Genomic DNA, 19,670 nt, shown 5'->3' with positions numbered 1-19,670 from the left:
TGGTTCAATGCCACCGAGATGCAGGTCATCTTCCCCACGAAAATCGTTGCCTCAGGCGGACTGAAATCACAACATTTCCCCCTTTCTCCCTGGATCATTTACAATGCTACATGCTACCCTGTTAGCATAGAAAAACGAGTGGTCAAATGGTAATGTGGAGTAACTTTGTTGTGCTTCATTACTTCGTGGGGCACTTTTACATCAATATATGGAAGCCACAACATTTATAGTCGCTTAGGGACTTTAAATTAAGCAAAACTTTCATGTGAAAATCAACAGGAAGTGCCGCCATGTTTTTCTCACAGGCAAAGAGCACGGTTGGTTTGCACGCATGAGCTCCAGGCCAAAACTGAGCGACTGCCACCTTGTGGACACAAGAGGGAATCACAGGAGGGAATCACAATTCAGAAACGCATCACGGGAGGGAAACACATCACGGGAGGGCGGACGGACGGACGGACGGACGGACGGACGGACGGACACCAAAGCCTCTTATAGAGATGCGTGGGACGCATCTAAAAAAGATGTGGCAATATGCCTGCCTATAATCTCTCACAAACAGTGTTTCCCAACCAGGGCTTTTTGTAGGATTTTTTGGCATGAGAGAGCATCATGGCAGGTTTCGGGGGTGAAGGGGGGTGTCCCGTCCCCCGTGAACGAGAAATTTACTTGGGGTGCTCAAATATGTATATATAAAAATAAAAGTATGAGGGTGCACCCACGGAGGTATGAGGGTGGAGCGCCCCTATTTCCCCGTTCAGAAAAAGCCCTGTTTCCCAACCAGGGGTAGCACACTGCAGGGGGTACGTAAATGTATGAAGCATAGTCACATTGAGATCTAGAGCAGGACTATGGGGGTAAAACTGTAACTAACTAAAACTTGAGAAAGGCCACGCTGGCCGAAACGTTAATAAAATTCAGCATGATGGACAAGAGTGTGCGGTATCTTCCCCTCTAAAGTGTCCAAGTATCCGCCACCTGCACCTCGAAACTGATGGTGTGCATTGGTTTTCTCCTCCAAAAATAGGTACTCAGGATACATGACAGAAAGGCTTATAGGGGGTATGCAAGACAAAAAAGGTTGGAAAACACTGCCTTGCAATGATGTTGCAATGTGCCAACATAATCATTTAATGTGCATGTCACGGGAAATTATATACATACGCACCATCCTCCCAAGACACCCTGATTTCATGGGAAGCCTGATGCAATACTAAGCAACCTTAAGGCATGTGGTTAAGTCCTAAATGAAGCAGAAGGGCTTTGTTGGAAAGGTGATTTATAACAGTTCATTTAGCCTGTTACTAATTCATTAAATGGTTATATATCTGATAAGGAAGGCGCATATCCATCCCAAGGAGGACTGATTGTTTTTACTATTCCACTTGTGGTGGAACAACAGACCTTTGTGAGTCAATTGCATAATGTGTGAACTGAAGATGTTCTTGGAACAGGAGAGATTGACATCAACACCTAATTCTGATGTCGACATTAACGAGCGGGAAACTGAGAGGGCTGCGCTGCCGTTGAGGAAGATAAGCGTCTTTCTCTGATGTGGGACCTTGGCAAGATGCTACATGCCAGTAACGATCAAGGCATTTCAAAACAGAGGACAGTTTGACATCAGCCCCCGAGCCAAATCACCAGCCCTTGTGCTTTACAAGACTTCCCACTACTTAATCATCCCCCATCTCCACCACCCGCCAGAGGGAGTGTCGCTACCTTGGCCCGGTCTCGGAGGTTTTGTCCGAACACAAACGGAGCCTCCGCTGCTGCTGCTGCTCCCGCTCCCGTCGAGGGCCTTTTTCCCACGGCCGTGTCCCCCGCCTCCCCACTTGCATCCTCTGCCTTCTCACTTGCCTACATACGCCACATAGGACACAGAGGGTGACAATCAGCACCGTTTGGCATTTATTAATCACCACCCGACACTGCCGCCATAACAACCGCAATGTCCTCAGAGATTACTTAAGTTGTCCAAATAGAACGTGAATTGTACTGATTCTTTAAAACCAAACTTTTCTTTAAACACTTTCTGTAAACAAACTTACAAAAACGAAACTACTCTAACAGCGTGTTCAGGCCGACTGAGAACCGTACCGGTGCCTGTTCCCACACCTAATCTTAGCATTCGCGAGCCGGAAAGTTGGTCCGCAATGCAGACTGAAAAATACTTTTTTTCCGCGAACTGTGACGACAAACGTGGACATCAGCAGGTCCATCTGGGTAAAACAGTCACGTACAGAGAAGTGCAGAGCCTGGTGTGAACGGGGGCAGTTTGAGGGTAAGCACTTTAGTGCCGAACGTAACTGGTGCGGGCACTAGCACCAGCACCGCTCTGGTCGGCCTGAAAACAATATTTGAGGAATATATCATATACCTTCCATTGGAACTGGCTAGAGGGTACAAAACACACATAATGAAAAGGGCTAACATGGGCACATTTCGGAGTGATGGCTTTCCACAAGACTGCTCTTCGAAGACAACCACTACAGAAGCACAAAGCATAGCAATCAGCGCCACCACGGCAATGACCCTTACAAGTAGCACACGGCATTAGATTCAAGGCATGGCATGCTACTGTTAGGGAGGAGGAGGGGCAGGGAGAGAGGGAGAGAGGGGGAGCTGTGGGGGAGAGAGAAGGCTCTGTGTAACCCTATACTGCTCACTATAGCACGAGTGTGCCCTTGGGGCTTAGGCGGCCAAGGGTAGGGCACGGTGTCACTCACTGCTGCGGGGTGGCGAGAGGCAGACCTCACCAATTATTCCCCCCCCCCCCCCCCCTCACCTCGCCAGGCTCAGCTGCCCTGCTGACACGACAACAAGGGCCGTGCTACGTGCTGCTATGAAAGGTATCCCCAAGACTACAGTGCGCTGTCTTCTCACTACTACCAGGCCACTAAAGTTCGAAAACAGTTCTACAGTGCACATAATATGATGCTTGAAAGTGTGTACAGTAGGTCTACTAAACTAAGGCTCTCGGCATGCTTGCTGTAGGATACACGCGCGTGCACAACTCGTTCATGAGCGTGCTAACATGCGTATTTAATATCAATTTCGCGCTGGTTGGACATGGCAGTCAAATGCGTGCGTCAGGTGCGACATCTTCAAACTCGCTGGGGGCAATCGTAAGAAAGACTGCACAGTTCCAAGCGTGTCCTTCTGATGAAAACGACAATGGCAGCAACTTTCAAGAGAGTCTCATTGAGTTTGTCATAATGACAAACATTTGCGATCATACTTCCTTATTACACTTTGAAAAGTGTAGCAGTATTGTTTCCTTGCCCAGGGAGCCCCTCTTTTTGTTTTTTGTTTTCCTTGCCATCTGTGTTCCCAATTTCCGCATCGCAATGCTGCGTGCTCTCTGCCCCCTGGGTGATACCACTAGTATTTTGCGTCTTTGTCAACTGCATTTAAAGCAAGCATGTGCAGTCGGTTGCTCGCGGTGACGCACATAATTTACAGCTCGCAGCAAGCGTACCGCGGGCTTAACACCCTCTCAAATTGTGCAATTTTTTTGGGTACACAATTCCACACCTGTCCTACGCCAAGAACCTGCACACCCTGTACACCGCACAGATACACACCAGGCTAGAGCAGAGATGTCATCTTCAATTTCAAGTTACACATGTCCTCAATAAGACAATAGGCCAAAAGCATTGAAACGAACAACTGACAAGACATCAGTTGTCACTGGGGCATTGAACTCTTGGCAGCTGTGTTCCCAAGCTCTGTAGTCGTGGAGCAGATCACTTGAGATAGAACATCTTGGCTAACTATGGACCAAGAGAAAAGAGACGCACACAGGAGGCAAAGGCTAGTACCAGAAAACTACATTGAAATTGAAGCCGAAATAATATAAGCCAGAGACAAACAAATCAGGAGACAAATGTGCCTTGTGAGACTTACGAGTGACTTATTGACTCTGACTCAAACAACAGGAAGACTTAGAGCAAACAAGCAAAAGAGAACGAGTTTAGGAGGAAAGAGGACGGACAAATGTTACCCGTGCCTCTGCAGAATCCTCCTTGCCCTCCGACTCCTGGTTGACCCCATTGCTACTGCTCTTGGAGTCTACAAGTAGGGGGAGGGAGAGAGAGAGAGAGAGAGAGAGAGAGAGAGAGAGAGAGAGAGAGAGAGAGAGAGAGAGAGAGAGACAGAGAGAGAGAGACAGACAGAGAGAGAGACAAAGACAGAGAGACAGAGAGAGAGAGAGAGAGAGAGAGAGAGAGAGAGAGAGAGAGAGAGAGAGAGAGAGAGAGAGAGAGAGGATAACAGAATATGAGAGGAAGTAAGAAGCAGAGACAGAGACACAAACTCTTATCAAATATAACAACAGCAATGCATATTTTATATATTTACATCATACAACTCATGCAGTGCTCCCCTCTACGTACAGTATTGGTAGAGTTGTCGCTCTGGGTGCATAAAGCATCCATCTTATCCATAAGGCCTTCCTCTGTGTGTGTGTGTGTGTGTGTGTGTGTGTGTGTGTGTGTGTGTGTGTGTGTGTGTGTGTGTGTGTGTGTGTGTGTGTGTGTGTGTACACAGCATGTATTGGTAGACTCACAGCTCTGGATGAAGAGGACGTTAGTCAGGAGCATAAAGCATCTATCTTATCTATGAGATCTTCCTCTGTGGTGTGTGTGTGTGTGTGTGTGTGTGTGTGTGTGTGTGTGTGTGTGTGTGTGTGTGTGTGTGTGTGTGTGTGTGTGTGTGTGTGTGTGGTATTGTTAGACTCACTGCTCTGGTTGAAGACCTTGGTCGGGGGGGCCTGGAGCATAGCAGGGCGAAGGACGCTCCGCTGCTGTTCCTTAGGCTTCTGACTGGGCACTCCTGCACGGATAATATATTGATTACACATTACAAACTGATGTATATATTTTTTAAGCTTTTTCTTGCACACCTCTATACACTGGAGGAGAGTTTCATCATCGTAAGAAAAGTTGCTTGACGAAGGTCAGTGAGCCAAAACGTCACAATTAACACTTTGCATATGAGGACAGCGTGCAGGAGTGACAAGTTCAGAAAGGTGCCAAAGAGTGTGGCTAAGAAGCAGCTCACAGCTAAATTCTTTGGGTAGCATGACCAGGGCTGTGTTTCCCAATAAATCTTAAGTAGTACTTAAGCCTAAGTAGTACTTGAGTATGAGGGGCCGTCTAGGCAATATCATGTCACAAAAAGTTAATGCATAAAATAGTCGTATTGACCTACATACAATGTTTTGTTCTGGTACATGCAAATAAAATGCTTGCATGTGTGAGGTAAAATAGTGTATTTATAAACTTTTAGTGATGATGTGAAACCTATTTCTGGTATATTGCCTAGGCAGCCCCTCATACTTAAGTACTACTTAGGCTTAAGTACTACTTCAGAGTTTTTGGGAAACGCAGCCCTGGACGCATGAGAATTTTCAGACAATTTGGAAAGGAACTCCTTTCAATGTCAAGCAAAGCGCGGCCCTGCCGTGGCCTAACGGTAGGGCATTTGGTTGTGGGTTACTATGCCGACGACCCGGGTTTGACTCTCTCCCGGCCCGGATCATTTGCCGATCCTCCCCCCATCTCTCTCTCCCACTCACTTCCCCTCATACTGTCCTATCGAAATAAAAGCAAAAATGCCCCTTAAAAAAATAAGAAAAGCACAATATTATTTAGTTCCTACACTTCATCTGCAGGCTTTGACATTAATGGGAATATTAAATTAGAAAACGCTTTCGTTAAGCAGTGCATTAAACATTCACAAGTCTGGTGCTTGGCCTCCTGCCTTTCATCACACAAGTCATTAGGCACACTTGCCTGACGCACGTTCATCTTGGTAAGGTCCTCCGAGTCTAGACATCTAATCTGCTTGAGATACATCCAGTGCTGCTTTAAACATGATTGGATCAGAGCCACGGACACACACACACACACACACACACACACACACACACACACACACACACACACACACACACACACACACACACACACACACACACACACACACACACACACACACACACACACACACACACACACACTCACACTCACACTCACACTCACACTCTCACCTGCACTAGGAGCCTGGCCATGGATCAGAGTCGGGGGTTTCAGGCGAAAGCCAACCGCCTTCTCCTCTGTAGATGACAACAACAGGCAGACATAAAGATTCGAACATTATATTACAGTGCCTGTGTATGCATGCTCTCTGATGTCCAGTGAGATAAAGGGACAACTTTATAGAGCTAATGCATTGCAGGGTTATGCATATTACATTTTCCTTAATTTGAAACATAAAATTCTTTAATTTCCTTCGAGATAAATAAAGGATCTCTTTATTTTCTCTGCTCAAGGGTGCATCAGAGATGCACTACTGGTAAAGTAATCAAGATAGCCTAAAAAAAAAAAGAGTGAACAGGAGCCAATACCTGGTTCCGAATCCGAATTTCCAGTCGGAGACTGGCAGAAAGTGGATGGCATGAACACATTGTTCTTGGAAACTGTGAAATGGAAAAAAGTCATTAGACATTCTGCATAGAAAAAAAGAGAACGTCTCCAATGACTTCCCTGGAATAAATTAGCACATTTACCAGAATTGGAGGGTGGGAAATGTGTTAGTGAGGAGGTTCTCTCCCTCTTGACGGGAGGGCTGTAGTCTTCTTTATCCGAGTCTGAAATACACAACAAAATGAAGTGTGCACAAATACTAAAATAAAATTATTTTACTGTTTGCTTTTCAGAGTGCTTTTTGCTGTTAATAGCCAAACTGTTGCTATGCTTCAATTGTTCACTAATTCAGTACAGTTCCCTTAGGAATGCCCAAGTTACAGGACAGTACATAGCAAATCTGTGAACATTTGAGATTCTGCATCAAATCCTTACCCTCTCCATCTTCTGCACTGGACCCATCCAGAGACCTCTGTAGATTAGGAGAGAATCAACATTGAAAACAGACCATTTCATTGTCCACGGAACTGTAGTTTAAAAGGTGGTGGCCAGAGTAAGTATTGCAACAAAGCTTCTCATTGAAACTGTTCTGCCCATCACCAAATTTGATCTGTTTATGAATATTTACTAAACAATAAACCAACATTTACTACTAGTATGACCAAAGTACAGTAAGTTTTGCTAAAAATGTGTATGTCTGGACATTCAAAATGGCATGTATGAAAGGTGCAATTGTCCCGGTCATAATGAATACCGGTATTTACAATTTGATGGCGGTGGTAAGTGTTAAAACATTTGTGAAATAAACTACTAAACATATTACAAAGTACACATTTAAAGGGACACTGTGCAGGAAATGGTCAAAAAAGGTACTGCAATTATGCTGCTCATTGAAAGTGGGTTGGTGATCGCCAAATTTGATATTTACATGAAAGTTTACTAAGTAATAAACAAATATTTTCTAGTCCAAGTAGAGTCATTTTTGCAGCTAAAAATGGCTATTTTTGGAAATTCAAAATGGCGGACCATGGAGAAGATCCCCCTTTTCATGTATGAAAAGTGCAATTTTTCCAGTCATGAATACTTGGAATTTGATGGTGGTGGTAAGTATTCATGAAAAAGGGCAGCATGAATGGGCAGCATGAATTCTGGAAATAAACAACTAAAAATCTCACACAGTGTCCCTTTAATAGGGGTATGCCACTATTTTGGGGCTTAATACAGTTCAAATCATTGGCTGGGGTTTATAAAGGTGGTAAAGAGTCTTATTTTTCATGTTGAGCATTGTCTTGCTTTAAGACAAGTTAAAAGAGGGAATATGTCGCTAAGCTAGTGAAAGTCAATGGATCCGTGTAGCATTGTAGCATACTACGTGGATCCATTGACTTTCACTAGGTTCGCGATATGAGCTATGCCTTACCTTCTGAGCTTTGTCTTTCTGAAACACGAAGACAGGTGGCGCTATGGCAGGTTTTTCTGTAAAGCAGAGAGAAGAATGTTATGCATATCGTTCAAAACAACAGCTTGGACTTAGACATAATACAGACACAAAATGCAGCAAGCCATTTCTTGACACTAGGAGAATGTCTTTACTTTGTTCATACAGTTTAAAAAGGTGTCCGGAATATGTAAATGAATAAAATCAAATAAAAATCAATAAGATATGCCATTTCAGTACAGCCTTCCTTCTAAGGTAGAACTGATTTGGGTGCTTTTGAGGCAAGCGCCTTCATAAACTGGTCAACAGAAATTGACTACTATGATGCACTTCTTTGATGGGGCGATTGGGATGCTTAACATTAGCTTTATTGCCCCTTTATTGCCCCGCTAGTGGCTCGAACACGCCACCCATCAGTCAAGGCTCCAGTTTGGGCATGGGAGGCACAGCACGATCCCACTGAGCTAAAGGACCAGACCGATACCGATACTGTATGAGGCTCCAGGAGGGAGGTTTACTAACATTCTACACACTCCGATAGTTGGCATCCGTTTCAACTACATCAGACGTTTTCAACACAACACACCCTCTCAACCCTGATCTTGGGAACAACATGTTCTAATTTATTGGGCATGTGGTCTACCAACTCAAGGCAACCTGATGTACGTGATTGTGCTGCTATTAAAACAGTCAAACACTATGTATGCAAACTTAGACGCCCTAAAATTTACAGTACTGCTATCAAATTTGCATCACAGATTTCATGGTGATAATACACGACAATTTTCTTTCAACAAGATGCTAAGACTCTTAAAATAACCATTAGGGGAAGTTAATTTATACTATGAATTGAAAGTCCACCAACAACTTAAACACTTCATGACTTCTAGAATGAGTGCTGCTTAAAAACACATGCCGAGTTGTTTTGATCAACAAGGATCATTGAGTTGTAGTTGTTTGTGCTTAACTAATGCCAACCCCACTAAGCTTCAGTAAACCAACCCTCGGTGTCTGTTTTATAATGACTGACTGCTACTTTAAAAGCGTTAACAATGCTGCTTTGATAAACAGAGAGATGGTTGACTCATGAGCTTTCTTGCCCTTTCCTAGTGCCAAAGTAACCCAGAGGTCACTTTACGACCCTCCATCACACACGGTCTGCTCAGACCCTCAAGGAATACTGTGCAAGCCTAGAGAGCCTTCCCAATTGAGCCTATGGTTGTAAGCCCAAACACATACACACATACACACACACACACGTACGTACACGTACACACACACGGGCACACATCACTCCATGGCCCGCCGCCAGACTCCCAGTCTCATGACTGTACGCTCACTGAGCCTAGAATAGTTCAAGCCACTGCGGGCCGTGCTGCTTCTATTTGAGTGTTACTCCTCTCAGCTGGCGGAGACGCAGCGGGGCCCAAACGATGACCATACAGGCCGGCGAATGTATTTAAAGGCCGACAGAAATGCCCAAAAGAAACACAGCGACTGTATAATTTGGCCCCCTGTGCACTATTTTTAGCGGGCTGGTGATGTTGGCTCAGTTTGCATGAGTGTTATGACTCGGGTTACTTTCAATTCGCGCTCCATGAAGCAAGCGCCACCGCGCTCCCCCCACCCCTCCCTTTAGGGTCACCGCTAGCGACGTGATGCAACCCGAAGTGATGATGCCTCCGTTAAAGGTTGGAGCTGTGTCATTATTAAAAACAGCCTATGGCTGATTCATCTTCGACTCTTACTATTCGTTATCATATCATATCATATCATACATTTTCATTCATTCACATCTTTAAAAATGCTTGACGTAAGCAGAAATCATTCGGCCTATATCTTAATGCTGCAGAGTTAATAATTTGTTTGGATTCTTTCTACTAGTCCTGCTTTACAAACACAGTGCAAGATATACGTGCCATTTGGTAAAAGTGTTCATATGATTAAAGGATGACATGTGACGAAATGCATGTTGCTCACTATCAAACAACAGTGCCCACTATAAAACAATAGACATAGGCAAATGCTTGTTTGGCCTGACTGTTATTCTACCATAGCCTCACGCACAAACTGATAGAGCAATCAGCATGCCAATTCTGACGTAGATCTATTCAATGCTATCCCCATACTTTCGTTGAGAGTGAACACATGTCAGTAAAGGTATGATCAACTTTCTCACTTAATTTGTATAAATACTTGATTTCTGAACACATTACACTTCAAAATAGCACAAATATAATGCAGAGTGCCTTTAACTTTTCGCCATTCTCCATCAAGGCCACACAATTCCTTTTCTTAGATATCAAAGGTCAAAAGGAGAGGGCACAAATTTAAAAGCATCACAGGCTGGAATTACTATAGACACAATAAAAGTCAACATAACCATACAAAAAAATGCAATACTACTGATTAATGTTGCTAAAAATAGACATGTAAATCCTAATGTTCACAGCCGTAGACCACTTTCCATAATGTTTTTTTTTTTCAGGTCTAAAAACTTCTGTTCTGTATTTCTGTTCTGTTCTCTTCTGTCTATAAATGCATTTTAAAGTACAGAGCTGTCCATGAATGGACTGCTGTACTTTAAAATGCATTTGTAGATTGACTCCATTCAAGACTTAAAGGGGTAACTTATGCCACTATTTTGGGGCTTAATACAGTCGTTGGCTGGGGTTTATAAAGGTGGTAAGGTGTAAGGTGGGGTTTATAAAGGTGTCTTATTTTTCATGTAAGCCTTTGTCTTGCTTTAAGACAAGTTAAAAGAGGGAGCACAATGCTACACGGATCCATTGACTTTCACAAGCTTAGCGACATACTCCCTCTTTTAACTTGTCTGAAAGCAAGACAACGCTTAGCATAAGACACTTTACCACCTTTATAAATCCCGGCCAACGATTTTAACTGTATTAAGCCCCAAAATAGTGGCCTTCCCCTTTAAAGTCAGGTCCCAATGCAAGGTCAGAAGTTAAACACTCTACAAATGATGTCAACGCTCTGCTTCCCTCTGTATTACCAATACTGGAGAGATGCAACAGTCATGAGTGTGTGGTGCAGCAGCAGTTGCTTTATCAATATGACAAAGCAATATTTATCTATTGGACTGTGTCATCATAGGACAATGCCCACCTTATCAACACACCCTGGTCTCTTTGTCAAAAGAATATGAAATGTTGGTAGGAGAAAAGAAAAAAAGGGAAGTTTTCACATAGAGAAGTGGCCTTGGGTTTCTTGCAACAAACACCACTCTTCTCCACAAACCAGATTCCCTTTCACCCCCAAATATTGCTATATTCTTCTTTGGCTTCCCTTTTATTAACCATTTCCTTTTCAATGGGCATGATCATGATGAAGCAGAGTTGCTTTTGCTAGGCAGCGCACATGCACTCTTTACCAGTTTGATGCACTCTGGATAGAATTACCTAACCACGATGCATCAAACTGGCAAAGTGTGCATGCGCGCTGCCTAGCTTCATCATGAACTATGTTGCTAGCACCTGTGGGGTGTGCTATGTCTGGTCTCTACTACACTCACCCTCATCATCCATCCTGTCACTCCTGGTCCCTACCTCTTGCCTTCTCAATCACTGACTCAATACCTCAGAAACGCCTGCTAAAACATGGGAAAGAAACATAATTAGATTATGTCTAGTTTAAAAAAAATGGATGCAAAATTAAATCTGATCTCACTTCACCTTTGGTGTTAAACTGTGCAACCTTCTGTGATCAAGTGTGCAACTACCTGTGCCTCCAGAAATCCTTAAACTTTTCTCTAAAATATCATCTATCTCTTTAACATAATTATGGTCTTGTTCACCATTATTTTGCATGGCAAATGCCTTTAGGATAAACTATATACTTGTTCATTTCACAATGTTATTCTGCAATGTTGCACACCTAAATTGTAACTAAGAAAACAAGCAGAGAAGACTGCCTCTCAACGCGCCAGTCACGTCCGATTCAGCTAATCTAAATCCCAGCAGTGAGCAGTGCATCAGATTTCCTCGGCGGCGAGACATGCTGGATTAGAACAGGAGGAAAAAAACTGCAGGCGGATTAACAGTGCATGTCCGTTTCAACTAAAGGAAAACAGATGGTCAAACCCGGTCACTTTCGCCTACCAAACACTACTTATCCCTTAAACTATTGTATCCCTCTCTCCCCATAGCCGTTTCTATCTATAGTTCTAGGCGGGTTCTTGAAAGGCGCATAGCAGTAACGTTACACTTCCAAATTCACATCCTCGCACGAATTTCTACTTCTTCGTGATATATCGTGTGTCTGTAGCACTAGTGCGCTTATACTCAATAACGTTGTTACATATGCCGTTACAGAACCTTGAATACTCCAACTTGTCCAGTAATGTCAATTAGCTATAGGCTATATTGGCATTATGCTAGCAATTTCACATTACAATCCGGTACAACTGCCGTTTACCCTCGCCATTCAAACCTCATAGGAAATCTGATGAATGACAACATATGGGTGGTTGCCTTAATACACAGAGAGAGTTTCGATCTCAAAACAATCTTTCACAAAACGCTTTATCAATGCTCTTGTTTTGCGAGTCGATTGGCCTGCCTCCCATCCCCTCCCTCCTCTCATGAAAATACAGCCTGCTAGCTATGAGCAGGATCACAACCCTGAGGTGTTTCGCCACAGCTTTTTAAATGCTACATTCACGTAATTGAGGGGCACTGTTTACGGGCACGTCGCAACACACTTCCCACATATTTCAGGCAATCCAAATAAAACTGAAATCTCAATGCATTGGATTAAGCTGCCCATCGCAAACAGAGAGTGCTTACCATCATTTGCCAAGTCCGCCATTTTACTTCCTTACTAATACCCATGAGCCTCTGCGAGTGACATGCGCGTTTCTTCTTTGTTGGCATGTGTTTGTGTTTTGTGTTGTGTTGTTGGTTTGCTGTGGATGATTGCATCGTTATTCCCAAACAATGTGCAGCGTGATGAAAGCCTCTCCATTTGAACAATGCACTAGCCGAAGAAATTTGGAGCCATTATGAAAACAGGCCGAACATCCATACGGTATGTTTAGGGGGGAAACAAAGCACACTAACACACACACTGTACACACACATCACCAGATGGCAGAATTGCTCAACATCTTAGGCAGAGTAAAAATACAGAAATGTTGATCAAAAATAAATTCATTTATTCACTTTGAATGTACATATTAATATTTTTAGTTATAATTGCATAGTATTTCAGAAATACAAAAATAAAAATAAAACACACAATTGCTCCTGATTTGAAAAGCAGTAAATCAAACAACTGAAAGATTTCAAGTAGGTTGAGAAGAGCAATAGTAAAGAACATGACTTAAGTGTAGGCTACTTAGTAAGGACAATGATTTTCGCCTGCTAGGTTTTCAATTGGCCAAGAATATATGGGAGTGCTTCAAATGCCACAGGTATAAAGTGTCAAGAAGGAAACATAGGGGTTGTGTGCTATCCAGGTACATTGATACTCTGGGTGTTAGGCCTATACTCAAAGCTGCAATCACTTTTGACAAGCCCGAGGAACAGTGGTTTAAATTAAGGCCAGTAACATTCACCATGTAATTTTGATGACTTCCATCATGGATGAAAGAATAATAATACAAAAAAACCTGTATTTTCATTCAAAAATATTCCCTTTTGAAAAACTATTCTAACAACATACATAAAACTAACATTCAAACAACACAAGTAATGCAAGTATATTGCTCTGTTATCTTTGCAGTCACTCAAGATGGATTTGGAGTTTGTATGTGGATAAAATTCAAAAATGGCCAATATTACAGCACTTCTGGTCCAAAGAGTTTGCAACATAACACCATTCACCTGGAATTTAACGAGTGGCAGCCCGCAAAGTAAATGGTACACCATAAAAAAGGCATTTCATGCGGCATCAAAAGTCCTACTCTTCATTTGGCACACTTTCGTACTCCGCTCTTCCTGCCTTCCGGTATAAGCAATAGTGCTGGAAAATAAACAGCACATCGAAGATGACGGAGAATAATCCCAGTCCGAACTTTGTGGGGTCTCCAAAAATTAGCGTCCACTGATCTGCAATTCAATCAATAACAAAACACTGATTATTTTCCATATTCAAACTCATGGCAAAAATAGTACAGGCATATCCAGTGGCGGAACAATTGCACACAGGGCCCCAGGGCAAAAAAAACTGATAGGGCCCCCCATACGGCCTCCAAAACTTCATAATAGGGCCCCCACTAAGAATACGGGAAGGCCCTGGGCCCAAGGGCAAATGCCCTGCTAGCCCTCCGTATAGCCTCTAGGCATATCAAGAGCTGACATGGGCAAACGTTTTTTCTCGATGGGATACTTCATGTCCCATCAAGTGTGCAAGGAAATAAGTTGCAACGTGACTTAAAGGAAACTGTAAAACAAGCCATCGAAATAAGGATTCTCAACCTAATATTGGAGGGTCTCAGCTTAAACTACTACTACTTAATCTGACATTTTTGTCTAATTTTCCTCCAATGAGATTAACAGCTTCACACTAAAAGTTTGACTCCAGTATTAAGTTATGTCTTAAAGCTGCTTCAGAAAAACATGTAGCATTTACAATCTATTTCACAGCATGTTAAAACCTCACCATTATTGTAGGACTGAAGGAACATTTGCAGGATGCTGAAACTGCCACCAGTGAAGTCAAGCAAGACATTGCCAATGCTCCAGCCTTCTGTGCTCTTTCTCTGGTAGTTCATGTAGGCCTACAACAGACAGCACAAAGTGGACAACAACTCATCATTTTAGAAAGAGATTAGTCTGACCTTGCCACCTGCAAAGCTCCTCTCAATCCAGTCAAATTTCCCTCCATATTGTGCATGTCTGACTCAGGTCTTATGGGAGATTCTTCTCGTTGCCAGACAATGGACCAATCAGCGAACAGGGGAGGGAAGAATAACGACGCATTATATTACATTACATATGATGAGCAGATTACATGTCACGACGAAACAAAACCAGAGATACTTTTCCAACTTCAGAGTTCACCCCTCCCACCCATCTTTTTTCAATTTGACTGCTCAAGACCCGGTGAAATAAGTGTGGGGGCAGGGCTCTAAATCAGGGGTCCCCAAACTAAGGCCCGGGGGCCGGATACGGCGCGCCATGCCCCTTTGACCCGCCCTCCACCTCTCTGCACCTCACCATTTGAGCTGGCCCAAAGAAGCAATTCTCAAAGAAAAAAATAATGATGAAATACATTTTTTAAATATTTTATTTTGTTTATTAACAGGCCTTCCTGCAGTTTAATTTTCACGGACCTAGTGTGAATAACCAGAAGTTTCTTGTCTTGATAGTTTCTCATCTCACTGTAATAAACAGGCCTACCATTTCTATTGTATCACTCAAACTGTCTATCACCATATTTTTCTAACCTTTCCTTGCTATTTTTACATCGTTATTAGAAATTAAAAGGAATACCTGTGGTATTTCAAATTGAAAAACATGTGAAGTACTCACTTCTTTTGCAAATCACTTGTAATGATTAACTATTTTGTGCTAGAAATTATGGCTATAACAGGCAGTGGCCTAGTATACAGCCTACATGATTGATCCCGGCCCCTGATCACAGTCAGGAACGATAATGTGGCCTCCAGAGAGAAAAGTTTGGGGACCCCTGCTCTAAATGAACACTAGCCAATTGGTCAAATGCAGGTGAAAATTCAATTTACTAGCCACTTTGACCCATTACTGAGTATGCGTTTGGCTCGTGAGATTAATAACTACTAGTTACAGTATTTTGGCTGGTGGGGGTGGGGGTATGGCAAGTCCAGGCTACAACAATATAAATTGAATAAACTCACATGACACATATGTAATATGTTGTGGAGGGATCTTGTTTAGCCAGAGGAATAACCCAAACATCCATACAACTAGAAAGAAAATCCAAAACTCCCACTCTCTTCGCAAACACTTTCACTGTTCAAATGACCCTCTTTCAGGTTCAGCTAGGCTGAAACAAACCTTCAGGTTAAATTATAATGAAATTATGGTCTGGGAAATAAGGCACTGTATCCAGGATATTCTTCTGTACATTTGAACTACCCCCCTCTACCTTCTACCTTTGGGTTATTGTGTAACTCAACACACGTGAGAAGAATGACTGCGTAGTATTTACTGTACATCTCAATGAGCAGGCGGATGAGTCTCATACATGGTCACAAAAGTATTCAAAACCTATCCATTTCATTTGCATTTTATTTGCATAGTACCAACAATAGCTTTCTAATGTCCCCATATTCTATTTAGTATTCTTCCTAATATATTAATATTAAAATATATTAAATTCCATTCAATTGAAATGAAATTCAATTTAAACCTGATGCCAACAATGGAATCAAAACTCATCACAGCGCATTTCACTATTCAAATCAAATGAAAATAGAAGGTGGAATGTCCGCACACTGCTCCCATTTTTCTTTTGCTTTTATTTTCCCAATTTATTTTCTTGGGGAAAATAAAAGCAAAAGAAAAACGGGAGCAGTGTGCGGACATTCCACTTTTATTTTCATAATATCTCACCTTTTGTCCTGCACCCGCGTCTTGGATGTGCGCACCACTTCCTTACTTAATTGGCCTACTATTCAAATCATGAAAAAGAAAGGATGAGTGTCACTACGTACCTGAGGCATGTACTTGATGAGTGTGACCGCCAGCTTGATGTAGGAAAAGTAGTAGAGGTAATCCAGCCAGGAGATCTTTCCTGCCACCGCCACAAACAGCGAGACCAGTGCAAATGTCCAGCCGACTATCAGCAAGGCGATGGCCACCTTGGACACCTTCTGCTCTCCTCTCTGCAAGGAAACAGACACTCAGGTCACACACTAACAAAAACATTATTATTTTTTATTCAACTTTCTTGCCTTTATTTGTGTGATAGGACAGTGAAGATATGGACAGGAAGTGAGTGGGAGAGAGAGACGAAGAAGGGTCGGCAAAGGACCCGGGCCGGGCTCGAACCCGGGTCGCTGGCGTAGTGGCCTAGTGCCTTACCGTTGCCTTACAAAAACGCTCAATGTCATAATATGTTTTACGGCACGTGCTAAGATATTCCCAAAGGAGTAAAGCCATTTGTGTCATAAAAGTTGAATTCTTCTCAGTAAAACAATTATGAACATTGGTCCCTCAGTTCATCCAGGGGTGTACACACACAAACTTTTTTTTAGTGGTAATACAAATATATATTCGTTACCTTTTTAAAACTTACAACACAACACAGATAATTGCTTTCAAAAATGGCTAAACTCATATCAGTAACAGAAACCAACAACAAGGCACGTTGGTCTTCCTGATTTGACAGTGTGAGGTTCGGTGTCAGCTCTTTACCTCATAAATTGCACACTGAACGACGTACACCAAACACAGCACCATGGCATGGATGCTGAAGAACACGTCATTGGCATCCACAGGATTGACTGCATTTGGGTTCTTTATCAAGAACTCCTCCTGTCATTGAAAGACAAAGGCTAGTTTAGTTGTTTGACCCCCTTCCTACATTACTGCATAGAATCGGACATGAAGGGGGCAGGTGTTTCAATCCTAGGGCATAGCCATCAATCAAGAAGTTGGAAGCTCTTACTTGAATAGCAGGAATCCAGAAAAGGCCCACATTGAAGACACCATAGGCAAAGAATCCAGTCAGGTTTAATGCAAGAAAGTCAAAGTTCAGGCCCACAACACTGTTAAGAAAAAAGTAGGGACAAAAACACTGAAATAAGACCCATCACATTTTCTAATTTCTAACAAAGTAAGCAAACAGGAATATAACCACAGTACCTTTTCCGTCTCCAGTTCTCGTAGGCTTGTGGGTAGAAGGAAATGGACCATGCCACAAAGTAAATCCAACCAATCACTTGATTAATGATTGAAAGGATATTACTTCTGACGACCAGAAATCGTATTCTTCCTGCAAGTCTGCAAAAAGAAAGTACATTTTAGTACATGTCTAGTTTATACTTTTGGTTTATCCATATCACAATGAGACCATGACAATGTCACAATTTGATCCTCATCGTTACACATGTATTGCCCACAAAGTCCATAGGCCTAAACCTAATTTTCCGTCAATGAAGCACAACACAAGTGGCCCAGTATTATGGTGAGAGATGATACCTGGATATTTCAGAGTTGTTGCTGTACAAATGAGCAGTGACTTGACCAACATCTTTTGCCGTGACCTCAAACTGAACTGAGGTGTTTTCAGCTGGGAGAAGAACCTGTGATAAATAGATTTAACACATGAAAAGAACAATGCATCCAACATTTAAAATAAATTAATATTTATAATTCAAATGTAATCAGCATGTTTACACTATTTTTACACACAGACCAAGCCAACAAAAGGGACAGTCCCACCTCTTCAGGCAGAAAGATGATGGAAGTGTAATTTTTTGATGCAAAGGTAATGTTGAAGAGAATGGCAATTGTGGCATTCAGGGGAGTACTGTGTAAAAAAGAGAAAAGTTTGTCGTTAAGCGTTGATATACTAAATACAAAATGAACTCTAGAATAATCAATGAATATGTGCTTGTTTTTTTTTTTTACCTTGATTCTATGGTAATGTTCTTCGAGGTCCCCTCCTCTAAATCTACAGTCGCTGGGACAGTCAGGCCCAAGTTCGAGTCTGAAAGACAACAACAATCCTGATTCCATATGGAAAGAACATAATATGGTCCATATTGATACAACGTAGCGACAGTTTAGCCACACATTTTGGTGCAGGTCTACTTACCGCATGTAACTACTACAAAGCAGGTTACAGATAAAAACAGCCAAACGAAACCGCCTGCTGACATCTTCAACTTTTTGAGAAGTATTCCACCTGCAAGAAAATGAGACTTGTTCAAATGTCTAACCTGACTGTAAGCCTGCCTTTTGGCAGCCTTCTTACCTTATACGAAAATATTAACACATGCACTGACATCCTGTCAGCGCGTTTGTTTCAAAATATATGTTAAATCTTGGAAATACTAAATATAAACTTACGCAGTAACTTAGATGTATTTGTTGTGCTCCCTTTCCCGCATCTACAACGTCATGAATATACTACTAGTTCCGTGATTGCGCAGAGTCATATGACCGCGCTCAGCTGACTCAAATGACATAGCATCTTGCAGTTGCACAAGACTCTCTGTGGTCGGCGGTAGTGCTGATAAATATTAGGCTACTGCATTGTAAATACTGAGTCTCTCACAGTGTGTACTTTTTTAAAGCCATGATTGTAGAGAGACCCAATTATAATTGTCTGAAATTAATAATTTACTTGTGCTGTTTAAATCCGAAAATGTCTACACCTGGAATTTAATGGAGGTGAGACTTAATTATTTACTCTTTAGTTTGCTTGCTTGCTTGCTTGCTTGTGTGTGTGTGTGTGTGTGTGTGTGTGTGTGTGTGTGTGTGTGTGTGTGTGTGTGTGTGTGTGTGTGTGTGTGTGTGTGTGTGTGTGTGTGTGTGTGTGTGTGTGTGTGTGTGTGTGTGTGTGTGTGTGTGTTGTGTGTGGGTGTGCTGTCCAATCACTGCACTTTTAACAAACTTTTGACTCTTGACCACTGGACATAGGCTACTTGTTTTCCTGCTTACCACAAGCAAAGACTGATCTGGCGGAGCTGGCCCAGTTACTGGGGAACCTCTTTGTGTGTGTGTGTGTGTGTGTGTGTGTGTGTGTGTGTGTGTGTGTGTGTGTGTGTGTGTGTGTGTGTGTGTGTGTGTGCGCGCGTGTGCGCGCGTGGGCGTGTGATTGTCTAATACACTTACCTGTACTTTACTGTG

At 42.5% G+C, this 19,670-nt stretch overlaps 2 protein-coding genes across 6 annotated transcripts in view; both read right to left on the bottom strand.

Annotated features, from left to right (window-relative positions):
* The window catches only part of ranbp3a (RAN binding protein 3a), a 50,984-nt gene extending 38,058 nt beyond the window's left edge, over window positions 1-12,926 (bottom strand). For 3 of the 5 annotated variants that reach the window (XR_010035184.1, XM_063201163.1, XM_063201161.1), the window contains exons 1-9: window positions 12,675-12,926; window positions 7,852-7,907; window positions 6,867-6,903; window positions 6,575-6,655; window positions 6,413-6,484; window positions 6,056-6,121; window positions 4,744-4,836; window positions 4,007-4,074; window positions 1,723-1,860 (exon numbers count right to left, since the gene is read on the bottom strand). Coding sequence is in view for 4 of the 5 variants with exons in the window: in XM_063201163.1 (XP_063057233.1) it covers window positions 1,723-1,860; window positions 4,007-4,074; window positions 4,744-4,836; window positions 6,056-6,121; window positions 6,413-6,484; window positions 6,575-6,655; window positions 6,867-6,903; window positions 7,852-7,907; window positions 12,675-12,696 (633 nt within the window). In the remaining variant the exon portion in view is untranslated. Of the gene's footprint in view, window positions 1-1,722; window positions 1,861-4,006; window positions 4,075-4,743; window positions 4,837-6,055; window positions 6,122-6,412; window positions 6,485-6,574; window positions 6,656-6,866; window positions 6,904-7,851; window positions 7,908-11,401; window positions 11,480-12,674 lie in introns of all 5 variants that reach the window. The other 2 variants (XM_063201162.1, XM_063201164.1) reach the window with 2 other exon arrangements.
* Window positions 12,927-13,025: 99 nt separating this feature from the next.
* ctns (cystinosin, lysosomal cystine transporter) lies at window positions 13,026-18,965 on the bottom strand. The gene is made up of 11 exons (XM_063201167.1): window positions 18,888-18,965; window positions 18,634-18,723; window positions 18,447-18,525; window positions 18,258-18,345; window positions 18,015-18,118; window positions 17,679-17,816; window positions 17,482-17,581; window positions 17,229-17,348; window positions 16,526-16,696; window positions 14,491-14,608; window positions 13,026-13,937 (listed from the first exon to the last, which is right to left on the bottom strand). The coding sequence occupies exons 2-11, from the start codon at window positions 18,695-18,697 to the stop codon at window positions 13,789-13,791; spliced, it is 1,131 nt and encodes a 376-aa protein (XP_063057237.1). The 5' UTR covers window positions 18,698-18,723; window positions 18,888-18,965; the 3' UTR covers window positions 13,026-13,788.
* Between the last annotated feature and the right edge of the window lie 705 nt (window positions 18,966-19,670).

Source organism: Engraulis encrasicolus, chromosome 6 (genome assembly GCF_034702125.1).
Source record: "Engraulis encrasicolus isolate BLACKSEA-1 chromosome 6, IST_EnEncr_1.0, whole genome shotgun sequence".
NCBI lineage: Eukaryota > Metazoa > Chordata > Actinopteri > Clupeiformes > Engraulidae > Engraulis > Engraulis encrasicolus.
Note: the sequence above shows the minus strand (reverse complement) of the source record. Positions and strands in the feature narration are given on the sequence as shown.